General features: G+C 45.6%; 1 protein-coding gene and 1 pseudogene across 4 annotated transcripts in view; both read right to left on the bottom strand.

Moving 5' to 3' along the window:
• The window catches only part of FMNL2 (formin like 2), a 301,251-nt gene that overhangs the window by 4,772 nt on the left and 271,698 nt on the right, over nt 1-24,781 (bottom strand). For 3 of the 4 annotated variants that reach the window (XM_045851929.1, XM_045852128.1, XM_045852002.1), the window contains exons 14-25: nt 23,604-23,916; nt 23,066-23,278; nt 18,518-18,642; nt 16,953-17,155; nt 15,143-15,377; nt 14,002-14,070; nt 13,809-13,889; nt 12,375-12,504; nt 9,780-9,943; nt 8,699-8,800; nt 3,981-4,079; nt 2,665-2,788 (exon numbers count right to left, since the gene is read on the bottom strand). In XM_045851929.1, coding sequence (XP_045707885.1) covers nt 2,665-2,788; nt 3,981-4,079; nt 8,699-8,800; nt 9,780-9,943; nt 12,375-12,504; nt 13,809-13,889; nt 14,002-14,070; nt 15,143-15,377; nt 16,953-17,155; nt 18,518-18,642; nt 23,066-23,278; nt 23,604-23,916 — 1,858 coding nt within the window. Of the gene's footprint in view, nt 1-668; nt 795-2,664; nt 2,789-3,980; nt 4,080-8,698; nt 8,801-9,779; nt 9,944-12,374; nt 12,505-13,808; nt 13,890-14,001; nt 14,071-15,142; nt 15,378-16,952; nt 17,156-18,517; nt 18,643-23,065; nt 23,279-23,603; nt 23,917-24,781 lie in introns of all 4 variants that reach the window. The other variant, XM_045852082.1, reaches the window with a different exon arrangement.
• LOC123827707 lies at nt 7,450-8,039 on the bottom strand (annotated as a pseudogene).

The following is a 24,781-nucleotide window of genomic DNA, read 5'->3' on the forward strand; positions in this document are numbered from 1 at the left end:
GGAGTTGCTGAGCAGTAGATCCATCGCTTACACAGGCTTCTGGGTTGGAAGGGTTCCCTGTCTGAAGCTCGTACCACGAGCTCCATGACACGGGACTAGAGCCTCAGACTGCACGAGAGCATTAAGGCCCAGTTCACAGCTGTGCACGGTTCTCGGTTCCTTCTGAAAAATCACTGGGCAAACGCTCCTGAGCGCTTGTATGGCAGCTTGTTTTACTACCAAGTCATGTTAAATGAGTACAAAAAGAAGGCTGATTTACTATATGTAAACCTGTTAGAACACAGTAAGGGCTCAATAAATGCTCGGTATAGTTGCTACTGTTATTAATGACTATTATTTTTTGTTTGAAGATATAGTACAAAAATCTTGTAAGCAATCTAGCTGGCCCCAATCCTGATTCTCAAAGAAGTGCTCTATTTACTATTTTTCTGAAAATTTCTGCAAGCAATTCTGTAATTCAACTCATACACACCCAGACCGTCACAGCCGTGTGAATTCAGAGACACATGGAAGCTGCCATGAGCAGCAGTTAGGACTGAAGGGTAGAACCATGCAGCACAGGGACAACGTAGGACACAACGCAGTGGAGATGGCGACTCCATGCTAGCATGTGGGGTGGCCCTGACAGACATACAGAGGGGCACAGGAGGTCAAAAACCTGGAGCAACCTTTTAGGAGCATCAGGTGAGAAAGAGTAATAGTTTAGTAATGGTATTCCTCAGTGAGAACAGGTTCGCAGAAAAATCGAGAGCCACGCTTGGCGGTGCGAGCAGTGAAGGGCACAGTCTTCAGCACTGCATCCGAACGACAGCCGAACAAGACAAACAGAAGAGAGTAAAAAGCCAGGGCCTATCACATTAGTACACGGTTAGTGCTGTGTTAATCATACCTGGGGAAACAGGTGGGGCAGGGGAGAGGGAAGGGGGGAAGGCAATATACATCTGGGTGAGCTCGTAAAATCTAAGAGTCACTCAACCTGGGGTGCAGTTGTGGGTTACAAAACGGAAACTATTCCAAGGAAAATAAATAATGCTCCATAAGCAGATATGCGCTGTCACCTCCCACGGCCGATTCAGATGAGGTCAGGCCAATAAAGACTGCACACTCTGCTCAGTTTCAAGCCGGTGTCATTGGGATGGAGACCAGACTGAGGAAGATTGCAAGCCTGACTGCGTCTCCACCTACAAGTTAATCTTATCACAACACCCAGGCGAACAGGCACTTACCCAAGGAGATCTATTCCTGGTGCAGCTCAGAGCAGAGCTCCCCTCAGCGGGGACAGCAGGGAGTGACGCTAAACAAAGGGAGCTTTATCGGGAGCCGCCCACAAACCACTGCAGGTGGATGCCAGGGTACCGGCACGCACACGTGAGCAGAAGTCTGTACATGCACAGAGCCCAGCATTTTCCCCAGCCACTGAGAACGCACCCTGCTTTACTCTGGGCAAGAAACTTCACTGACTTCCTTTTTAGTCTTTTACTTCCTTGGGTCTGAGCTGGTGAAAAAAATTACAATTTTGGCAGTTTGGGATCCTTATTTACAATGCTGACTAAGCTATTAACAAGAAATGGGAAGCCAAAAGTAGAAGAATTTAAAAAGTCTAGGAGTTTTAACAAATTTGAACAACTGGGGCAATGTGAATAATGACTAGATGTTTTCTATCCAGAAACAGTGTGGGAGGTGTGTGATAATAGTACTGTAGGTCTTTGCTTATTAGAGCCCTTATCTTCTGAAGGTACACACTGATGTATTTCCCCAGGAGACTGTATGTCTTGGAATTGCTTCAGAATGACCCCAGAGACCGGGCAGCAGGGAGAGGGCAGAAGCAGGCACATAACCAGACTGGCCCGAGCTGCACATCTTGAATGGGTTGCGGGTACATGGAAACCCATCATACAGTCTCCACATGTTTTCACAGGTAAAACAGTCTGCACAGTAAAAAGTGCTGAGCATCTTGGGAGCTGATAAATAATATCCATATGCAATAGATGTGAAAGGAAAGTGGCTTGCAGCCACTGCCCCAAGACAGTGGCCCAAATTGCTGTCCCGGCCAGTCAGAGGGAAGGCAGCGACTCTGTGGAGCTGGTTCCAGCAGAAGGCGTTAGGCTACAACGTAATCGGACAGGAGCCAAGCTGGGTTAGGCCCCATTCTCAGCTGTCGAAGGGCCCTTCTGAATGGAAGCACCAGCTCCTCGTCTCCTTGTCTTTAGTTACTGGTTACTGTGAACAAGCAAGTGGCTTTTAAAGAGCACATTGGAGAAATCTGTACTGGCGGTTAGTACAGACGAATGACTGGGTCTTGCCATAGCATTTATTAATCAGGCAGGTGGGCAGGAGTGGCCAGAAGGAAGAAAATGGAGCACAGTGACAAACTGAAGACAATGGAAAACCATCAGGAGACAGAGCCCTGGGGAAACCTAGAGGGCTCCAACGATACTGAGAAGTAGAGAGATTTCTCAGGCAGTGTGCTGGGCTTCTCTGACAGGCAGTACACAGGCTACTGCAAATACACTGTGAACACTAGCAGGGAGTCTCTGCACAATTCTGGATCTGATTAAAATCAGTGGAAGAGCTGTAAACCCTGGAGGCAGCGAAACCTGCATGGGGCTGGTGTGAATGAGCCGGCAGGAACTCCATGGGCCGCAATGAGGACATATCTTTTACCTGTGATAATGTCTTCAATGGCACCGTCTTTTCCTTCGTAAACATGTCTGTTATCTTTAACTTGACGCCTTCTTAATTCCGCAATTAATTCTTGCTGCTGCCTCTTTGATTTGTGAGAAGGAGACTGAGAAGAAAGAAGCGGGGCAGGGATTAGTGGGACCTGCCCCCACCAGAGGTTTGAGAAAAGGCAGAATGCACCTCAGTGTCATGTTGCTGAGAAGCAGCCTCCACCAAAATCAGAAATAGCACCAGCCTGCACCGGGCGCAAACGGAGAAAACCCCAGAAAGCTTCTGGGAAGAAAACATTCACTGAAGAACCCACAAAAGTCCAGCTGGTAGCGAGGGGAAGGCTGGATCCTATGGTGATAACCCCTGACTTCTTAAAAAAAATTTTCAAGATTTTATATATTCACTTTTGTAGAGAGGGAAAGGGAGGGAGAAAGAAATGGAGAGAAACATCAACATGTGACGGGTTGCTTCTCACATGTCCCCAGTTGTGGACCTGGCCCACACCGCAGGTATATGTGCCCCAACCAGGAACCAAACCAGCGACCTTTTGGTTTGCAGGCCAGCGCTCAGTCCACTAAGCCACACCAGCCAGAGCAACCCCTGCCTTCTTAAACTCTGGTGCACAGGGTCATGGTGAAAACTGCTTTGATCTGTCAGCCTTTATCGTCTTCCCCTCTGATGTTCCCCTCCATGGAATGCTCCCCCCATTCCTCCCAGCAAAGCCCCAGCACCAGTAGGCCAGCACCCACAGCATCCCCAACCACAAAGCCTTCCCTGGACACGAAGCTGTGCCATCATCAAATATGGCCTCTCTGTACAGTATATCCAACTGAGATTTAAGGTCCAAATCTCAGTAAACAGAAATGCTACACCAAGCCCTGGCTGGCATAGCTCAGTGGATTGAGCGTGGGCTGGGAACTAAAGTGTCCCAGGTTCAATTCCCAGCCAGGGTACATTCCTGGGTTGCAGGCCATAACCCCCAGCAACTGCACATTGATGTTTCTCTCTCTCTCTCTCTCTCTTTCTCTTTCTCTTTCTCTCTCTCTCTCCCTTCCCTCTCTAAAAAATAAATAAATAAAATCTTAAAAAAAAAAAGAAATGCTACACCAACATGCTCTTAGCCTCATTGCAGTTTTTGCTGAAAAAAGTTATTAATAAACAAATCTCCATCTGCCAAGTTCCCAAGCCCTAGAAGGAAGGGACAAGGATCCTGTGCAAGTCTGGCTTTTGCCCATGTCTTCTGCTTGCCTCTGCGGAGCCACCACAGACCCCTCACACAGACTGTCGCCGGAGCCAGGGCTCCTCACCTTCGGATCCTGCTGCTCCATCAGAGCTTCCTGCTCCAGGAGTTTCTCCATGAGTGCTTGCTCCTGCTTTTTCCTCAGCTCGTTCTCCTCTTCTGCTTGCTGGGTAAAGGCAAAAGAACCAAAACATACATCAGTGGAAACAGCAGTAGATTCTTAAGTCATTCTGCAAGAATCCTTGGTGAGCCAGGAAGCAGAGTAAATGGGAGGTTCAGAAGATCTACACTTTGTGACTGTATATCACGCTGATGCGGAGCTTCCCTGTCTGTCCCTGCAACACCTCTTCGCAATAAAGGAGCTGAGATTTACCTCAGCCAGAAGCCCTTTCCTGGTCCCTGCTTGCACGGTCACTTAGTCCCAGTCCCAAAGATGGGGAGGGCACCTACCTAACTGGCAGCTCTACTCAGTGACTTTCGAGTGAGCTTGTTTTGCTCCCAGATTCTGTCCACCTACCTAAAGCTTCTCTGACTCCTCAGATGCCTCTCCTTCCGCCCTTCATTAATGGAAGACCTCCACTCCCTTGCTTCTTGTCTCCATCAGGGGCAGAGTGACTAGCCTGACAAATTTGGGACAACTAGTCAAACAGGCTCGCCTCAACTCAGCCCTCCTGGCACCCTCTCTTCTGAAGTCAGCCTCCCCAAAGAGACTTCTAATAGTCTACCTGGGAACTGGTTAAGTCGCCTAATTTAGGGCTATGGGAATTCACATATACTCCAATCCAGTTTTTTATCAGTAATAAAGTTCACATTTTGATCTCTCGTGCTTTTGTCTTAAGTTTCATTGTGGACTGAACCCGAGAAGGGAGAGGCAGACACCACCCTAAAACCCCTCTGTGCCTCCGTGCACAGAGTCCCTGGGCGAGGGCCAGGTCAGCCTGTTGCTCGTCACGTACAACCTGGGGCAAGTGACACGGCCTGCAACCTCCCTGCCTGACAAGTGCCTCCTGGAGCCAGCTAACAGGGCTACTGCGAGACGCTGTGGAAGGGGCACCCCGACAGGCTCCGACCCGGGGCACCCCACAGGCCCCCCAGGGCAGCCTCTTGTTTCCCTCTGCTCTATACACGACGGCCCTGCTGAAGCTTCGGGCTTGGAGACAAATCGGACCGAGTCACTTCCCAGCTTGTCTTAATATTATGCAATTTAAAAATAGCTGGTATTTTCTCTTTAGACCCGAGACTTACAATTTTTTACGTGGAAAGATGTGGCCCCAGCACGTAACAGGAGCCACCTGGGGCCACCTCTGTAGCACGCTAGCCCCAGCAGCCAGTGGACCCCGGAGCACCATGGTCAGCAGATGGTAACCAGCAACCTTGTTGCCCCTGGCTCCTGTCCTGCACAAGAACGCTGCACTGTGTCTGTGTTTGTCCTCACTTCCAAGGACACTTTCCTTCTGCAAACAGCTAGTGCTGTCACTGCTATGAGATGCCTCGCTGAGAGAAGATGGCTCAATACTGTCATCTTTTGAGTCTCAGTAAAAGGCCCAAGGGTGGTTGTCCAAAGCCATCAGCCTCTAGTGGTGCTGCACAGGAGGCCCACTATTTCCAAAAGGATATTTCTCAAAAATGTAAAAGGAGGAACCAAAAAACGCTGAATTATCTTATGGAGGGCAGGCCCCTTGCAGTACAGGCTTCCCCCACTAGATTAGTATTCTAGGGACCCGTCTGTGTCAGTGTGCCAGCTGGTGGTGGTGTGTGAGAGGCTACGTTTCAGTGAAATCTTCTGAGACTCTGTATGCGTCTGCCCATCTCACAATGGGTGATTTATGAGCACACCCACCCACACCGCACCGAGTGTTCAGCAGTTTTTGACCAAAACCCATGCCCCACCTTCCCTACTCACCCGATCTCACCCCAAGTGATTTTTTTGTCTGTTTCCCCAGATGAAAAAAGCCCTCAAAGGGAAATTTTTTGCCAACATGGTAGAGGTGAAACAAAAAACAGCAGAAGCACTAACAGGCATCAAAACTGATGTTCAAAAACTGGTTTGAGTAGTGGAGGAAATGTCTCAGTAGGTGTACTGCATCACATGGGGAGTACTTTAAAGGTGACTGAAGTTTAAACATGTAAGAACAAATACACAATTTTTTATAAATAAATTCCAAGGGTTTTGTGGTCCCCACTCACAGATAACCACGACGCACCCCCACCCCCTTACAATCACCCCTCCCTCCCCAGCACTGCCCGCTTCTGGGTAGACAAGCCTGGAGGATACAGACTGCAACGCACCCCCCCCCCGCCCCCACTGCGTTGAAATTCCCTAACGCCCCCCCCCCCCCCTCATTCTTCCTCAAGGGACAGATTCTTCTGACACAGGTCTCTTTGAGGCATGTGCTTTTCTTTTTTCTTTCTTTTTTTAAAGTTAAAAATGCTTCCTTTATTACATAAAGCCAATACAGCTAATTGGCTTTACAACTAATTCTAAATTCAACTGTTTGTGCATCTCTATATTGTTCAAAGTGTTGTGCTGTGATGTTAAAGACAATCACTTCCAAGTGTCATCAGGTAGCGGCTTTCTGTGGGTACCATCATTTGTCTTACCAGCTCCCATTTCACACACAACTGACAAATTGCTCTAGGATATTAAGAAGCTCTCCCAGGCCCCAGAGTAAACACATACCTAATACTCCCACAACTTAATTGTGCCAGAAGCAATGAAGTTCTGAAGAAGACACATAGCTATCACAAGTGTCCCAGCTTATCAATATACTGTTTTATCATTTTCATTAACAAACTGTAGTTCAATGGAGCCCTAATTTGCATTATAATTTGTGGTTACAAGATACTACACATTCTCCTGAGCACAAGTCATGAGTGTAAAGATGAAAGGTCACTCTCAGAAGATTCTCCCAAGTAGTAAGGGGAGAGCTTTTCCCAGATGCGAGTAGGTGCTTCCTGTATTCCACCTACAGGCTTGAAACAGTGCTTTGCAAGACCAGCGCTGATTATAAAAGTGTACACAATTCTGAGATGGTCTTTATTACACATGTGGTAGAATTAAAAAGACTGCCTAATTTAATCTTACTGTAAATAGTGTTATTACATACATGTTGTGAGAATTAGCTTCCATTACTCAGTTTAGCTTGAGAGAATAGAAAATTTGAGCAAAAATTATAACCAGATTATGACCAGTTCTCTAAAGAAACAAAGTGATTGCTGAGGTTAACAAAGATGCAATAATGCCCTTCATATGACCTTATACTGTTTTGTGAACTGCATTTACTAAAAATCATGAGCTCAGCAAAAATCTTTATAAGCCAGCTCATTAAAAATAGGCATTTGGCCAGTAAGGATTTAATTTCACACCAATAAAACTTTAGATTTTAAATTTATTTAGGGCTGTTTGTTTGCACATGTTTATAGAATATTTAATTTACCCTAACAGATGACAAGATAGTTCCCCCTCAGTGAGACTCTGGTCTAAATATATTCACTTTACTTATATAGTAAGGGGATAACATTAAACACCAAAGCTTTTGATTTGTGGCACTGAACAATGATCTACACAGGGCATCCTTCAAAAGCTACAACTAAGGATCCACCTAGCTTTTCAGCAATACAAGCCCGATTGAGGTCTTCTGGCCCATTTGCTTGACATTCATGTTTTATGCCTTGAAATTTCTTTTTGATTGCATTGTTGGAGCTTGCATAGATCATTTTACTTTTCAGAGGTGCTAGCTCTGGAGCCCACAAAAAAAACATCAACTCCTCTTTTCTGGATTCCTTGGTTTCAAAGCTTGCATCATACAAAGCATAGCGACAATCCTTCTCAGGAAGCATTGAGACAAAATGCTTGAAAGATCAGTTATAGTTACACCAACATCTCCAGCCAAGATCTCTTTGCCTTCTTCTGCAATGATGTACTTTTTGTCTGCACTGAGACAAAAAAATGACAGCCTTCTTTCTTTTCTTGATTTCTTCTGGTGTGGAGCACTTCCTAACTTTCATGTCATAAAAAATGCGACATACTTCATCAGCAATTTGCACTCCTGAGGCCATCTTCGCCGCGGCAGTAGCACGGACACGGGGGAAGAAGTCGGCGGATGCTGAGTCTGCTGAACATCCTCCCCAGGGAAGCTGGACAGAGCAACAAACCGAGAAGGCTACGCAGGGCGCAAGCCTATCAAGGGGAGGCATGTGCTTTTCCAAGACCATGAGCCTGGACTATGGAAGAGGGTCTCCCATTTAAAGGATGGGAGGGCCACTGCTGGTCTCTGTGATGAAGCAGAGAGCAGCTGTCATCTTCAGTCAGCACTAGAGAAGTGTCGGTCTAGACGGCCAGAAGGCCCTGGCCGGACTAACACCAGAGGCTGTTCCTGACCTCAGCTACAGCATCGTGCCCCAGGCCAGGGCTCACTCCTCTTACCTGTTCAACACCGGGGTGGTGGGGAGGGGGGGTGGCTGAACATTCTAAGTCCTTCAACATGCCTGGGAGGGCAGACAGTCAAGGGGGCAGCAATGACCTTGGAACACCTCGCCTGCCCCGAGGAGCAGCCTGAGCCCCAGCACTGGCTGTGTGGAGACTGGGAGCATGACGGGCTGAGGGCTCCAGAGCGCTTGGCCTCCCCAGGCCAGAGACTGCTGCCTTGCTGCCCACCAGGCATGCTGCCCCCAATAGTGCAGGCCTCCACAGAGCTGCTGAGACTCAGATCCGGCTCTGAGAGGGCACCCTCTTGAAAAAAATCATGCCAAGGAAGGCTCCGAAGGACACCAAGCCCTGCTTACCTTATAGGCCTTCACAAACCGGACAAACACAGGAAAGAAGACAGAGGGTGGTGTCGTCTTGGGGTTTTCTCCAAAATACTTCACCACATCATCAAAGGCATCCTGTGGAAAAGCAGGTTTCTCCTGAATTCCATTAGTTCCAGCATTTGAGCCTGATGCTCTGGATGAAGAGCTGCCGCAAAGCAGCAGTGATGACACAGGATCCTGCCGCTGCTGAATCTGCCCTGCCCTCCTCCCATGGTTCCCTGCAGCCCGAGTTTCCTCCCAGTGCCTGCTCAGAGGCAGCCAGAGTGCAATGGTGCTGAAGGAATCCTCTGTGAGCCGTGCTACTTCCATACACACGTGTGCACGCGTGCACACAAACGCACACACACACGGGCTCCTGTTCTTTTAAGAGCTTTCTAAGGCCACTGCAGAACTTAAAACCAACAAGGGTAGAAGGGATCTTACGAGTCACTCAGACTCTACCCTACAACTTGCTGCTGCACTGCTCCTTCCAGTGCCCCCCCCCCCCACCAGGGGCACTCCAGGGTCTGCAGGCCCTCGTCCACGTCAGCCAGCTAGCCTCAAATGGGAGCCTTCACCATGTCCACTTTCTGAGTCTGCACAACATGCTGCCTTTCCTTCTAGGATGGCATACAGTCAGCCCTGGCTATTGGTCAAGTGTGTAGACTTGACCCCAGGGTAGTATAAGATTTCAAGGTCAAAGGCCTACAGAAACCCAACACACTGGGAACACTGCTTCGCTGAGCATGGGGCTGAATACATTTTGGTTGAACTGAATGCAGGACTCACACACGGGAAACCTGGAAGTGGAAGGGGAGGGGTTGGGGAGGGAGGGCCTCTAGAGGAGAGGGTAAGACCCCCAAATAAGAGAGGACAGTAAACAAGACAGGGGCTCTCTGGGTACAATAGTCGAAAAGATCCCTCTGTCCCCACCCAATAATCACTAGCTACACAAGAATTCTACCTTCAGTAGACAGAGAGCGATTTCCCTCCAAATCTTAGGCCAGCACCCCAGGTGGCTTTACAGTGTTCCATCAGTTCTACTTTGTGGGTGTCCAGGGGCACAGATACCGACCTGGGCGATCTTGGCGTCATCCTGCAGCTTCTTCAACTTCCCCTCGTTGTTGAGAATGAACTCCTTCAGTAACGTGTTGTGGTCGTGCATGGTGTACTCCCTCTTGGTCAAGTCCATGCCCCTCTGGAGCTCCTTCACATCCAGTAAAACATTCTCAAGGGAGACTGAAGTAGAGAAAGCAATTTCCCATGAACCTTAACCAGGCAAGTCAAAACCACAGGGGGTCCGGCTCAAAAGCCAAGTTCCCAGTGGATCCCTAGGGTTACTTAAAGGTCTACATCTCATTTCCAGCTTTTCAAGTAGAGATCTTTAATATAATAACTTAGCAAGTGCTCACTATCAGACACTGAATTAAATTCTTTACATGCAATAATTCCTTTGTACCATTAGCCCACTTTACCCGCAAGAAAAAGCAGCATAAGGTGGTAATGTGGTCTGCCCTAGGTTACACGGCTGGGAGGTGGCAGAGACAGGGTTCAGACAGCAGCCAGGGACTCCACCTTCTGTGCTGTTGCACAACTACTCCATTTCTCTTACAGGAGATGACGGCCTATTGGCAGGGCCCACAGAGGTGAGATCTTAACACTTTGAATTCCTTGCATTTCTATGGCTGTCCAGGAGGGGGTAGCATTTTACCTGTTGAACTTCAGTTGTATTGACCACTCAGACCCAAGACAGCCTTGGACAGCTTCTTATTGTTCAACAGTCCTTCCCTGCCTCAGAAGGATTTATTAGCATGACCTTTTCTGTGCAGCTCTCGGCCACCTCCTAGAGCAGGTGGGCCCCTGGAGCCTCCTGCAGGCGGTCCAGGCCCTGCTCTGGCTCCCTACTGCCTGACTCAGCTCTGCACATAGATGGATTGCAGAAAAATGCGGCATGCTTTCCCCTCACTAGACTCACACCGTCTTATTCATCTTTGACTCCTCAATGCTTGGGACAGTGCCAAGGCCCACTGGATCCACACAGCGGTGGGGGAAGGAATGAGTGAGAGCACAAGGATCCGGGCCAGCTCACCGGGGCACCAAGAAGTGAGCACAGAAACAGTGCAACCAGAGAGTTCCTCTATCCCCCCATTTTCCCCAACTGATTTTTTTCAAATGACACTTTTAGGGAATCTCATTTGGGCCAAAAAATTGTGCTAATTAATAAGCTAGCAATTTTTAAAAACTAAAAAAATTAGACTTGTGACACAGAAGAAGTCTAATTTAGGCAAAGGACAGCTTGAAAGGAAGAAAATCACTCCACCAGAAGGAAGCACCTCAGGGAGCCCGGGGCCCCCTACACTGGTACTGCACAGCCCTCCACAGCCACACTGCCACTTCCACCCGCCCCTCGGTCTCCACCGCGGCTCAGCAGCACCCATCCCAGTGACAGCACATCACCTCATTCACTCGTCATTCGCTCATTCCAGTGTTCGTGTTCTCATTCATTTATTCCCAAGACCAATTTCTCAGGAGCAAAATAATTATAAAGATAAGTAACACTTAAACACACAAAGAACATTTTGAAGGTTGCCAGACTAGGGAGACGAGGTGAAAAAGGTGAAAGGGATTAAAAAGAACAGATTGCCCGTTACAAAAGTCGTCGTGGGGATGGGCAGTACAGTGTGGGAATGCAGTCAGCACCCCTGTCACAGCTACGACGGTGTCAGGCGGGCACTAGGCTCATCGCGGGGAGCTTGGCTGCACACCTGAAACCACTGTAATACTGAATACCAACTGTAATTGAAAAATAAATTTTAAAAAGATAAATAAAACTTGATTAAGCCTGTAAGTACACGGACATGCAAACTGCTAAATAACCTGAAAGACTCGATTCAGTAGTCTGGGGTAGGCCTCAGGAACATGAATGTGTAATAACTACCATATTTCAAGATTGTAATTTGGGAATCACAGCCTGTACTCAATTCTGAGGTCAATTTGCATGTTTTCCCTCTTTCTAACCTAATATTCTTTTGAGAAGACGTGGTACTTACATGATACACTGTATGAGAAGACAACCTAGGTTCTGGATTCTAGTCCTGTTTCTATTACTTGTGACCCACGTGATGTGGAGCAAGACATTTAACCTCTAAAAAGGTCTGTTTTCTCATCTATAACATTGGGATACAATTACTTAGAACAGCACAGCTCTCTCAGAATCACTGATGATTTAAAGGAGAAAATGCACACCTGTCATAGCAAAGTAACTACCAAGAAGTACTGATAAGTTAACTTGTTTCCAGGCCAAAGGCACGTGAAACATCACAAAATCAAAGTGTTTGTTGGAGGTAATTCTCAGATTCTCATTCTCTTATTTCAAACAACAGCAACAGAATAAAAAGGACAAAAAATGCAAGAGGGAAGGTGCATGAAGCCCAGAAACCTGGATCTTTACAGAGAGGACATCGAGAGAGGCCACCTTCATGTCCAATGTCATTACCGCTCCCAGGAATGGGCCACACCATGGCCCACCTGTTCCAGCTCAGAGCTGGATGATTTGGCCATGCCTCTTTGAAGAGGTTTTGAAGAGCATTATCTTAAGCAGGGGGTGGTGCCCTCATGACTTAAAGGCATTCACTACCGATGAGTAGCAGTGAGAGCTAAAGATCAGTACCTGCAGCAGCTTTCTCCACATAATGAAGCTCATTATAAAATAGGGACACTTGGTGATATTTTTCTTTTACAACATTCGATATATAGTGCAACAGTGTTTGCTTTCGGTCTGTTGACTTTGTATCTAAAAGCTGAAAACAAAAGGGAATAGAGGTTAGAGAGACAGGTGGTGGGAGAGTCCCCCCATCAGATGACCTTCCCCCAAAGTCAACAGCAGAGCACAGGAGCCCCAACAAAACGTTCCCACAGGAGATTCAAGATTGGGTTTGTTCCTTGATGAACCAGCCCACTGACTTCTGAATAACTAGAGGACTTCCTGGGCAGGGACATGCTCGACTTTGGGGATGACTCTAAGCACCGGGAACTGGTACCACACCTTCACGCACATGAACACCCCCCACCCCACATCCACTGTACCGCCTCTCCTGGCTTAAAAACAGGGAGTCTCCAGCTCCAGTGCTCTCCAAAGTGAAGGCCCAGAGCCGGAGTGAGTGCTGAGCCACAGCTGCACACAGGTTCTCCCCACACCGCAGGGCCCTATGCTGCAATCTTTGCATTCACCTCGGCCCCACTTAGTCCCCAGCCTCTCGTGGCCCAAATCAGACGTGCCTACCGAAGCATGGCTTTTCTGTGGGATGGAACTGTGACTGACTGTACACTCCCCATCAAATAACTACATCTCCCTCGAGGCTGTGGACTCAACCCACTGCCCCACCTTCTCACGTGACAGCCACGTCAGCCCCACACAGCCTGGGGGAGAGACTGCCACACTGGGTTTTCGCTAGTCCCATTTACAGAAGTCAGGTGACTCGGGAATGCAGAACACCCTTCCGTCCAAGAAGGACACACCAATTTTTAGAAAAGAAAAGTATAAAGAAGCAGTTAAAAACAATTCCCTACTTCTATCTTTCCTCTCAGTAAATACCTCAACATAATTCTTTCAGTTTTTCCTACCTATTTTACATAGCTGAACTTGACCTGTACACTCAACTTACACCCTGCTTTCTTTTCTCAGCACAAAATATTTCTTTGAAAATTAATTCTTCATTAATATTCTAACAGTAGAGAAAGAGTTCACCATATTAACTATTGTTGTACTATATTTAATCATTTCCCAAACTCTTGGCTCTTTATATTGTTGCTAATTATTTGCAATTATAAATCAAATATAGCACCCATTATTCAGACTCCTGAGGACAGATTCCTAGAAATGGAAATAGTAGGTCAAAGGGTACGAGTATTTTTAAGGTTCTAAGTGCTTATTGCCAAATGGTGTTCTGGGAACTGTGTACCAGTCAGTCCTCCCACTAGCAGAGAATCCTCATCAAAACAGCCCACCCCACTTCCAAGAGCACACGCTCACCACCCCAGAACTTCATCTTTGCCAGCTGTTTTATCCCCCCTATAGCTGTTATATTTCTTGTAGTGTACTCACCAGATCTAAACTCTGAAGTTTAAATCCGTAAACTGCTCCTCGTTTACTGCTATTCATATAGTTCCCCAAGGCCAAGATGATCTGCAAAAAAAGAGAGAGAGCAAAGGGAAGCCCATCAGCACAACTCCAGGCAGAGAAATGCAGTGGACAAGTCGGCTCTTCCATACCCATAGACAAGGAAAACTTCACTTGCCTCCAGAATTTTCTTGAGTTTTTGAGATGACTTTATAGAGACAGATGCTGCTATAATTGAGTGCAGTTGCTAGATTCCAGTCAAAGGAAAGGAGGGGAGAAAAAAAAAAAGATGTTACAAATGGGCAACTCTAATTGGAAACTAAAAATTAACACAGAGAAAAACAGGCCTGCATTTGGACCTTAAAGACTTACTACTGAGATTTCATTTTTCCTAAACATAAATTTAAGTTGTCTGCTAGGTATTAGGTAATGGAATCATTACATGCAAGCTCTTCTCTAAAAGTATTTGAAATAAGAAATAACATCAGAACTTGCCTATCACAAATCCTATAAGCAACAAGACTTAGTCAACAGCATCTTCTAGCAGAACTCAACCCCCGGCCCTCCACTCCAGTCATGTAATACAATTCACACTTTTAAATCAGTGGGCTTTCTGAGAATGAAAACCAAACAGCGAAGGAATACAATCACCCTCCAGAAGCTCTCAGAACACATTTTGAACAGATGTAACTACTATAATCGGTCATTAACTAAAGCTTATTTAGAAATAGAACTGGGAAAGAACTTTTTATGCTATTATGTTTATGATATTCATAAGTCGCTGCCAGATTAACACAAAGGAACAAGAGGTGGTCGGCTATTACTTCTGCGTCACCACTGTGTAGTGTAGCACACTTCCAAGGATTAAGATGCCTATGATAAATGTAATGCTTCCAGTGAAAGCCAACAAGCCTGTTCACTAAACATACGGGTTTGTTTTTGGAAATGGAAGTCACATTCTCAGTCTTGCCAACCCAACCAGAGAACTGGTACCCTCGTGAGGGGACTAAATTTGAGAAAGTGGTTTGCCCTTGTCCTCTGTGCTGACGTGCACTTTCAAATCCAGAGGACTCCTGCAGACACAGAAAACGGCACTCCTAAGGGAGAGCGGCAACATGGAAAATGGAAAGTCACCCTTTTCAAATTTACTCGGCATATGCAACAGGGAAAAGGCTGGCTAGCATAAACACGGCATCCAGAAAGTCCTGGGAAGGAGTCTTCAGAGCCCACGGCACTAAGTGCAATTCTGAGAGACTGAAGCGAGCAAAAACAATTCTGCATCTCTTTGGACCTCCTCCCCGGCCAGTCGGTCCACTCACAGGAGTCAGCATCTGAATGCTTTCGGCGAAGTTCCCGATGAAGGCCATAATGGTCATCTTCTGCAGGAGCCTCTCGATTTTACTGAACTGCATCATGAACCGGTCTTCGTCCGACAAGTTCTCCACGGGCTTCCTCTCCCGCTCGTAGAGCCGGAGCACTTTCACCTCGTTCTCAGTTGGCAAGAACCTCATCAGACACTCCACAAAGTCTACAGGCAGTGTCTTCAAGTCAAATCTGAGGACAGATGTGGGCCTGTCAGTGTTGGGGAGAAACCCCCTACCCTTTCCACCACACCCCGCCCCCCGCCCCCGGTCCAGCTCATGAACCACCAAGTCCACTCTTCATGGTTGGATGGTGATGACGCCCCCGTGTGACAACTGGCTCCTGACTGTGCATCAAGTACTCTCATTGGTCCTTCCTGAAAACCTGGGCCTTGTCACATCACCACACCACTTTTTAAGCTGTTAGCAAAGCTCTAACCCTCTAGAACTCAGCAGTAAATGGCAGCAGGAGGCAGAAGCATCTGATGGTTAAGTCATTCAAGGACATGGTTCTTAGGAATGCTATATACTGCTAATGGGAACATTAATATTATACATGCAATCACAGAATATCAGGTGAACTTTGTCAAATATTTCAATTAAACCAATAGCCTACTATATATTTTCTTCTTTTAGGGAAAAAAATGCATCCAAATGCCTACTCCATGTGGATATTTTGGCTTAATTGTATGCACCCCTTGGAGGAATACCAGGTTTTTGTGGATGTATGCTCAATTTGATCAAGCAAAGTATGTGTTAGAATCTCTACTTTATTCTCCGGACAATCTTTGTTCAGCAAAATAATATAATTATATATTTAATGATTAAGACAAACAAGGTATATAAAAATTAAAAACCAAAGTGCATGTCAGGTTCCAACATCAGAAATTAGAACAGACTGTAAGATGCACGAGACCATCAGGTTACGGTCCTGGCTGAGGACACAAACTCGGAACAAAAGCTTTCTCAGGGCCGTGCACTGCTGTAGGAATCCCTGATCAAAATTGATGAAATGCCAGTTCACCATGACTTAGTTCCTTAAACATCAAGCAGCATCCTTATCACACTTGAAAGTAACCATGACCATAAGAGGCGTAAAAATATTCTTCTAACAATGAAGTGAAATAAAACCAATGCCTTCCCTGCTATTTAAGGATGAAAATAAAACAAACAAACAAAAAAAAAAACCACTGAACTTTGTTTAAAATGTCCTGGCAGCACTAAAAGCAACAGCAATCACATTCTTATTGTTATAAATTAAAATATACATCTGTATTATAAGTGCATCTGGTGTTGAACTTTATCATCCGTAAATGCCATCAAATTTGTATTCAACAAATCTGCCTAAAATTCAAATACTCCAGAGAAAACTGACATTATCTCCCTTTTCTTAGCATCTGCAATACTGCACTCAGCTTTCCTTTCATGCAAGCTTTGCTGTAGACCTACATAAGAGAGCAGACCAAGATAATAAACATCACAATCCCATTGTTATTCTTCTACAACCATTGTAATTACTCATTCTAACATGGCACTCCTGGGGATAATTTCTGGTCCACCTCTTCTGTGGTAACATTTTATTAAACTCTAAAGTTGAGTACATGTAACAGAGAGATTCTCTGCTATGTGGATATCAAGAAGTGATCCATCTTTTTGCCTTAGATCCTGCCTCACTACTGAACTATTTATGTCACCTACCAATGCCTAACTCTTGTGTTCTGATCCTAAATTTACTAAAACACTGTTTTCCGGAAAGTCTTGAACTTACACATGAATAGCTCTACAGATCTCATCGGCAGTCTTGCCAGCTTTCCTCAAGGTTATGGCAAGGTTTTTGGCCCTGTTTGCTTCCAGTAACGTCACTCTGTTGGATCCCTTCTGTGGTATCTTCTGTTTGCTTGAAGAAAGGTCAATGGCAGGACCTTGGGCTTTTGTCTTAAAAATTTCCTCAAATTCGTCCACGTTTAAATCCTGGGGTAGAGAGGACAAATGGATTATACTTAAAAAGTAAGTCAGGAAGCTGCCACTTAGACAGCTTCTTCAGTGTCAAAGAACTCACTTTTTCTACTCAATACTTGTCTTTGACCGCAGCCAGCTCTATCTTCCTATTTGTGTTTAAGTGTGACTTATGCCACATGTACAAACGTGAATGTCTAAAAGAGACAACTGATCCCACCAACCAATTCAAATGCCTTTCAATAGTCAATTTGCAGGGAAGGCCACCACAGACTAAAATTATCCATCAAACCAGCCAGTGAGTGTGACTATTAAGTCCTTATTCACTTATAATTCAATAAAGAGTTTTATGCCCTTTTATAAGTTAAGGGCAAATATTGTGTCAGATATACATGAGGTCTGTCCAGAAAAAGTTCAGCCATTGTTAATATAACAAGAATGGTTTGCATGACATCGATGTAACCTGGCAGCCAGGGAGAGTGGACTGGAATGCACATGTGTGAACAATGATGACTTCATTGCACTAGTCAGTGGGGGTGGTAGATAGCCTTGAGTGAGCATGGGTACTGTGTCGCATTCAAAATAACTGAATGAGTATAGCAAGGAATCTGCATCAAAATTTGTGTTAAGCTTGAACATTCCTCCAAGGAAACTATCTGGATGACTCAGAAGGCTGCAGAAATGGGCCACTCATGATGGGCAGCTTCATCGTGACAACGTACCCAGTCATGAATCACATCTTGTGCAGTTTGTTTTTTTTTGCAAAACATCAAATCACCCAGGTGACTCAGTCCCCTTACAGCCCAGATTTGGTGCCCTGTGACTTCTGGCTTTTCCCAACACTAAAATCACCCTGTCATATTTTTCTGAATCTCATGTTGGTGAGATTCTCAGATTCTGAGAAAACTATGTGAGATCCCAAGGTGCCTATTTTGAAGGGGACTTAAGTGTCATTGTCCTATGTACAATGTTTCTTGTATCTTGTATCTTCAATAAATGTTTCTATTTTTTCATGTTACATGGCTAGATACCGTCTGAACAGACCACATGTATTTTGTGGCATATATTGAAGATGTCCAAAACGATTTCATTTTAACAATTTTTATTATTATTTTTAATTTATTATTGTATTTAGTTGTATTTTCATTTAGTTGTATTTTCTCCCCACCCTCTCCAAACCCACACATTTTAACAATTTTTTAAACATATTTTAGAACCACCTTTCAAAGTAATGTCCAATTCTATCCTCTGATATTATATATCCCTTTTTTCTTTAATCAATCACTGAAATCACTGAAATTTCCAGAACAACAGCAAACCCATTGTGGCTTTGCTGCACAGAGAAGGCCCTGCACGTCTAACCAACAATAAATATACCTCCAGTATCCGCTCGTCATCAATTTCGTTGAAGACTGTGCCGTTTATCTGATTTGGCTTCAGGGCAACCCAGTTAAAAACTGGCATTCTGAATTTCGTCTTAATTGGCTTCTTAATTTTCACAGCTGCAGTAGTCAGAGAGAAGGAAATTAAGATTCCACCAAGACTCCGTGACCCTTAAGAATAATCAGACAACAGTCCCTGCAGATGACACCTGAACACTGGAGGAAGGAGGCAAGGGGTGTCTGAGTGCTTTAAGACATCACACGTGGCTTTGACCAGGCAATCTGAGGACATCATTTGAGTGACTGATACAACACTGTGTTAAAGTTATCTAAGAGCCAGGGGCTGATTTTTTTTTTAATGCAGCAACTGTTTGTTGCATTATAGTCACAATATTAGGACAATGCTTAAGACAAAGTACCGGAGAACAAAAATTATTATTAATGTTACTAGACAGCAGAGAGGGCAAATACTCTGTGTTACTCAGTTTGATATTGGTGAGCATGAGTCCAATTCTGACATCCTAAATTCTTGGTTCTAGAACACACATATCTCCAAACGAATTTTAAAAGATGATTGGAGACTGCAGACAGTGGCTCTCTACACCACCAGGAACAGAACATCAAGAATGCTGACTCTCAGCCAGAGCGGTACGTTCCTGGGGATGATTTCAATAATGGGGATTATATTGGCAGACTGAGTTATTTCAACCAGATGAAGGGCCATGCATGGCCCCAAAGAGAAAATGTTTAAGACAGGAGGGGATACTGGGAAACCAGGATCTGTATTGCTTTTTGAGAATGGCTACAGTCCCTTCCCCCCCTGAAGATCCAGTTCTCCTCAGGGGTCAGCTGTGTGTGATGAGAAGGCATGGATGAACTCACTAAAAATACTGAAAACATCTCAGTAGAGAGGGAGGGCTCTATCTTTGAGGGGCCGAGGGGTCAGTGCCAACTCCTCTTACTTTGGGGAAATGAGCTAAAAAAGGCAATCCATTAAAAATTCCATTAGTTAATTGCATATCATAAAGAAGGCTTCCCAAACCACTTAAAGTTATTTATATTCTCCCCTTCACATCCGTCCCGGGATGTCCACCTGCATTTGGGGGCTTTGCTACCAGCCATCATTAGCAAAGGAAGAGCAGGACTTCGTGCAGAACAACGACAGAAACACAAAACACAAAACACACCTGGGCTTTTACCTGGCTGCCTGCCTCAGTGGCAGGTCACTGGAAAGGGGAGGCAGACAGCTCCTCTCATTCCTCCAGAGTTACAAAGGCCACAGAGTAAACAGCAGGAATGTCATCTGATAAATCGACACAAAGGCATGCAGCAACACAGAAACACAGCTTTGCCGAACCAGGCCTTTCCACTACCAAAGGTGACACCTTAGTCCCTACTGCCCAACAGTGTTGGACTCCTCGCTGCTCTTCATCTTTGCCTACGCTGCCCAGGAAAACCCATGTCCTTCATGGGATGCAGGATCGGACCCTCCCCATGGTGGGGACCTCTGTGATGTTGAGGGAGAAGTGGGGAGCAGGGGAAGGGGCTGTGCTGGGATGTTTTCACAATCTGAGGTGAGGGGTCAGTGACATTTGGTTCCACCGATCCTCCTCAGTCACTGCAGGCCTCAGGACACTCACTGAAGTCATTCCTTTTGCAGCCACCCTACCTTTTATAGCAACATTAGGAATAAGCCTGAAATCAGAACATAGGCATAAAAGTTCTTTTCAGGAAGGTTATCCTGGCTTTGAGGAATGGATGGAGGGGTAATGGGGGAGAGAGGAGTCAGAGGAAGAGGAGCTTGTGGGTGACCTTGACCTACAGTGTTCAGGCTAAGGGAGAGACCAGTGGGAGGGAAATGGAAAGACGGCACCCAGCAGCTTTTCCTTGTTCTGTGGAGCTTTCTTTTTTCTCTCAGAATAAATCCAAAATCCTTCTAGAGCTGAGGCCTTAGATCCAACTGTGAAGATTAAACTAAAAGGGAAGGAAAAAAGCAGTCCTTTTCTCAGGGGGGCAGGAATGTGGCACGTGATACAACATGCCTGCTTGAAGGGCTATAATCTCTTCTACAGGCCCAACTACAAAGTGCGGGCAAACCTGGAACAGCAGCCGGTCAGCACCAAGACCGCCCGCAGACACAAAGCCAAATGCAATGGGTCAATGAGAGATGGAGTGGAAGACGCCACGGCACAGTGTGACCGACAGGAGCACAAGGCAAATACGCAACACAGTGAGGAGCAACCTACAGAAAAGCTTGATTGGCCCATCTTTTGTGGAAGCAGCAAGAACAAAGGAAATACAAAAAAAATTAGATACGGTTAGAGGCAAGTGGCTCAGCAGTTGACACACTCTTTGTACAGAGTTTCGTGCTTCTTGGACACATTTCACAAGGCAGTACAGAGCCAAAAATTCATTTCCCTTTGGGCCTTCCTTAAAGACTCATTTGTTTTGTTTTTTAAAATAATCCTTTTTAGAAAAGGGGGAAAATGATTTCATTATGGTGGTCCCAGACAGCCATATTCAACTGTGCTAAGTATTCCTTAAGATATGAACAATTCTTTAATGAAAAATAATCAGCCGGAGTCCACCTTCTCATGGTGAAGGTCCAGAGCACATTCTGCCCCCGAGGCAGCCAGGTGCAGGCTGCCCCGAGGTCTGTCGCAGATGAACTAACTAGGAAATGGGGGCCGGGTCCATCTAGCATAGGTTTGAGGAGGTGAGCCACATACTTCAAACGCACATTTCACAGCACTAACATTTCCTCTGTGAAATGCAAAAAAAACTCAACTAAGTAAACCTAGGAGACCTCTTCCTGACCCTTGTTTAACCACCAAGAACACACTTGCTTACTGCCTGTTGAAGAGATATCCTTTTGCCTACAGATCCAGGGACCTAGTGATGTCACAGGTTTCTGGCCTCCCAGGAGCCCTCACATATCATCTCAGCTCTGCCTCTGGCTCTGCTGGGACAGCCTGACTCTGTCTGCCATCTTGATTCCAGAGCGAGAGTGAGAGAGAGAGAGCGAGAGAGTGAGAGACAGCTACTGAACACACTGGCAAAACATCCCACAACATGGGCTAGAACCACTGAGCATTAACGGCCAAGTTAAGGATGAGTCATGAAAAGAGATTAAAAGCCTTGTAGAAATGGTCCGCTGTCAAGCTACCAACACTCATACGGTGTCTTATAATCCTTACATCTTGTAAAACAGAACATCCTGTAATTACGTAAAGGGTACTTACAGCACTAAAGAGGAGTTCAGTCCCACTTACAATTCTCTAAATTGCACAGGACACAAAGGGGACAAGTTTCGATCATACCAACTCTAAAGGGGGCAGTGGGTAGAGAGTCCAAGGAACAGCACAGTTCCACACCACAAAACTGAGGGAAGCAATGGGACCAATGAATTGTTAAAATTAAGCAGGCAAAAAAATTAACCAGGGAGGACAAGCCTCATTCAGAAGGGAGCTAGACCTACACCTCTCAGCCTGGTGGCTCTGCCGCTCCGCCAAGGCAGGCCTGAGTTCTGTGCTAGAGTTCAGGTGAGCGCACACAGAGGCTACAGCACACCTGAGGACGCAGAAATCTTTACAGCTAAGACTGTCGGGGCAACGGGCTCAGAGAAGGACCACAGCCTTGGAAATGGCGAATGTCAGAAAGGCAGCTCTTCAGCAGAAGTAAGAGACCTCGCCAGGGACTGCAGTGGATGAGGAGGCAAAACTGTCCAATGTCTCAGGGACAGCACAGCACAGCTCAGAGCAATTCCAAATGCCAGAACACTCCATGGCCGGGAAAATGGCTTGTAGCGTTTTAAAGAAGAGTGAACATTTATTTCTGTGAGTTGAAAATAAGAACTTATATTTCAAGCCATTAGAGCAATGTTGTTCTTCTTGCCCATACCCACCCTGTCTTATTTCTGGTAAAGTAAGGATGCTGCATTTTGTCCTGATAAGCAGGAAGACAACATGCATAACATGTAAGCATTTCCAGGCATGGAGATACTGGAGATACTGTTGATAGTAACACTTTGCCTTGAAGTTTAATTGTACTATAGTGAATTCTGATGTCCACAAATGCTCAGAAGAAATGTCTGCAAGCCCACATGTGGCACTTACACAAAAAGGCACTTTCTCCCTTTTTAGGTGACACTGCAAATACCTGCAAGGTAAAAAGAGCCGCAAGCACCAGAATCACCTTGTGTCAAGAGCTTTGACTATGACAGAGGTCCAGAAGTGTTTGCTGAACCTGTGAAAATGCACCAATCCCTGAGAAGGAATTTGTCTCTTTTCCCTTCTCTAGATGGTGCTAAGACAGTGTGAGATCAGAACTTCCTGCTAGGGAGAGAGTGACAAATCTACTCAACAAAAATGCCTTCTGTGCACAACAATTTCCCCTGTACATTAGCAGGATGGTTCTTATATTAAGAGGTGATACATGTAATTTCAAGAGACGTGTACTTGAAAAGAATGGCTTTAACCCTCCAGAGGCAAAACAAATGAATATTTATTACACAAATACCTGAGTCTTAATTCTGTGCTCTTACCTGCTAATCCTGAGTTGAAAACCACCGTGGGTGATGATGTCCCAGGCAGCGGGGGTGCAGAAGGAGGGAGGGGTGGTGGTAAAGGAGGAGCTGGCGCAGTCTCAGCCGCAGGACCAGGGAGAGGTGGAGGCAGGGGAGGGGGTGGAGGAGGCGGGGGAGGTGGAGGGGGTGGAGGAGGGGGTGGCATAGGTGGTGTTACTGGACCATTTTGCACTAGTAAAAGAAAAGAAAAAATTGACTTTGAAACTAGGAGAATGGTTTTTCCTGCAATGTGTCATGTGCACACAAAGCATCAAAAAACAAATCCTGCAAAGGACAAAGAATTGTTTCAAAGACTAAAATTTGTCAATGAGGAATATCCTGCAACACATGTGAAATGAAGATTCATAACCTCAATCTGAAAATGTAAAAAGTTCTTAAAATCAGTTAAGTAAAAGATCATGCCAACAACAGCAAAGGACAAAAATGACAGTGGGTCACACAAAAATAAATACAAACACCCCAATACCCCCTCAGTTCTTCCGCCAAGGCTCCTTACCAGCTTCAGGTGCGTCTGACAATGGAGGTAGTGGGGGGGGAGGCGGGGACAAGGGTCCTGAAGAGGCGGCCCCTGTTACTGGTCCCACAAAGTTACCCACTGCCACTTCTGAGCCCGTGGGCAACGTGCCAGAAGCCACGACTGGCAGTATGGCGATGTCCCCATCCCCTTTCTTCTGAATTTTAATGGTCCCTTGTTTCTCCAGTTCATGAATCTTTTTTTCTAGGGTAGACTGTCTTTGAATAGCTTCTTCTTTTTCTTTGACCATTTTCCTTAACGTATGAACCTGGGTATTTGCATCTTTGTAGATTTCCTGCAAAAGAGTCCATGGTCAAGAGTTTGTCTTCGCATGACATGCATGCCTCTTACCATCAGACTACCAAACTGAGGATAAAGAAAATAACGCCCCCCCCCCCCAAAAAAAATAGAAAAGGATACTCATATATTGGAATTCTATGGAACTCAGCCAGAACCTATCAAGTCCCATTCATTATCATCTGTTCCCTGGTAATGCGTGCAAGGGATGTTAGCAACTCCTGTTGTTACTGCAGTTCTTCCCATCAATAAAGGCAGCTAACTTGGTCTTCCCCACAGGTGGAGAGAAACAAGGAGAGATGACCCAAAAATAGTTTTGTAGCTAACTTTGAGCGTCCTGGGGATATTCTGGTGGTGTAGCATGTTTTCCTTTCACTAATTTTAAAATTCATTTTAACTCCCAGACACATATCAGCTAACAGTGGACAAAAAGGGCCCTAAATCAGACTTGGATAGATGTCAGAATGGGTTTAAAAATCTGCAAAGCATGGAATAATCTAGTGTGGGGTAGCCAGGGGCTGACTGCTCCTGAATGGACTTCTATGGCCTTCACAATGTTCCCTTGACCAAGCTCAGGACAGCAATTGTTGCAACATTTTCCTTTTGGTAATGCAGTTAACAACACAGGCCAAAGCTTCTCTCCACCGAGTACTTATTTCAGTCTAGGTTTTTAGCAGAAAACAAAGAAGTTACAATTTTCAATTCAAAGGCCGTCCTCATTCCTTTTATAAGGGGCCCACAGAGGTTCCAGTGAAAGGATTTTTATGGAACTTACTTGCTGGGCCTCGGACATGGGATCTCTCACCACAAACCTCCAGCAGGCAGGGAAACATTCTTCACACCCTGTCTATTATTAATAGTCT

Source organism: Phyllostomus hastatus, unplaced genomic scaffold (genome assembly GCF_019186645.2).
Source record: "Phyllostomus hastatus isolate PE091 unplaced genomic scaffold, TTU_PhHast_1.1 phas_contig_1, whole genome shotgun sequence".
Taxonomy (NCBI): Eukaryota; Metazoa; Chordata; class Mammalia; order Chiroptera; family Phyllostomidae; genus Phyllostomus; species Phyllostomus hastatus.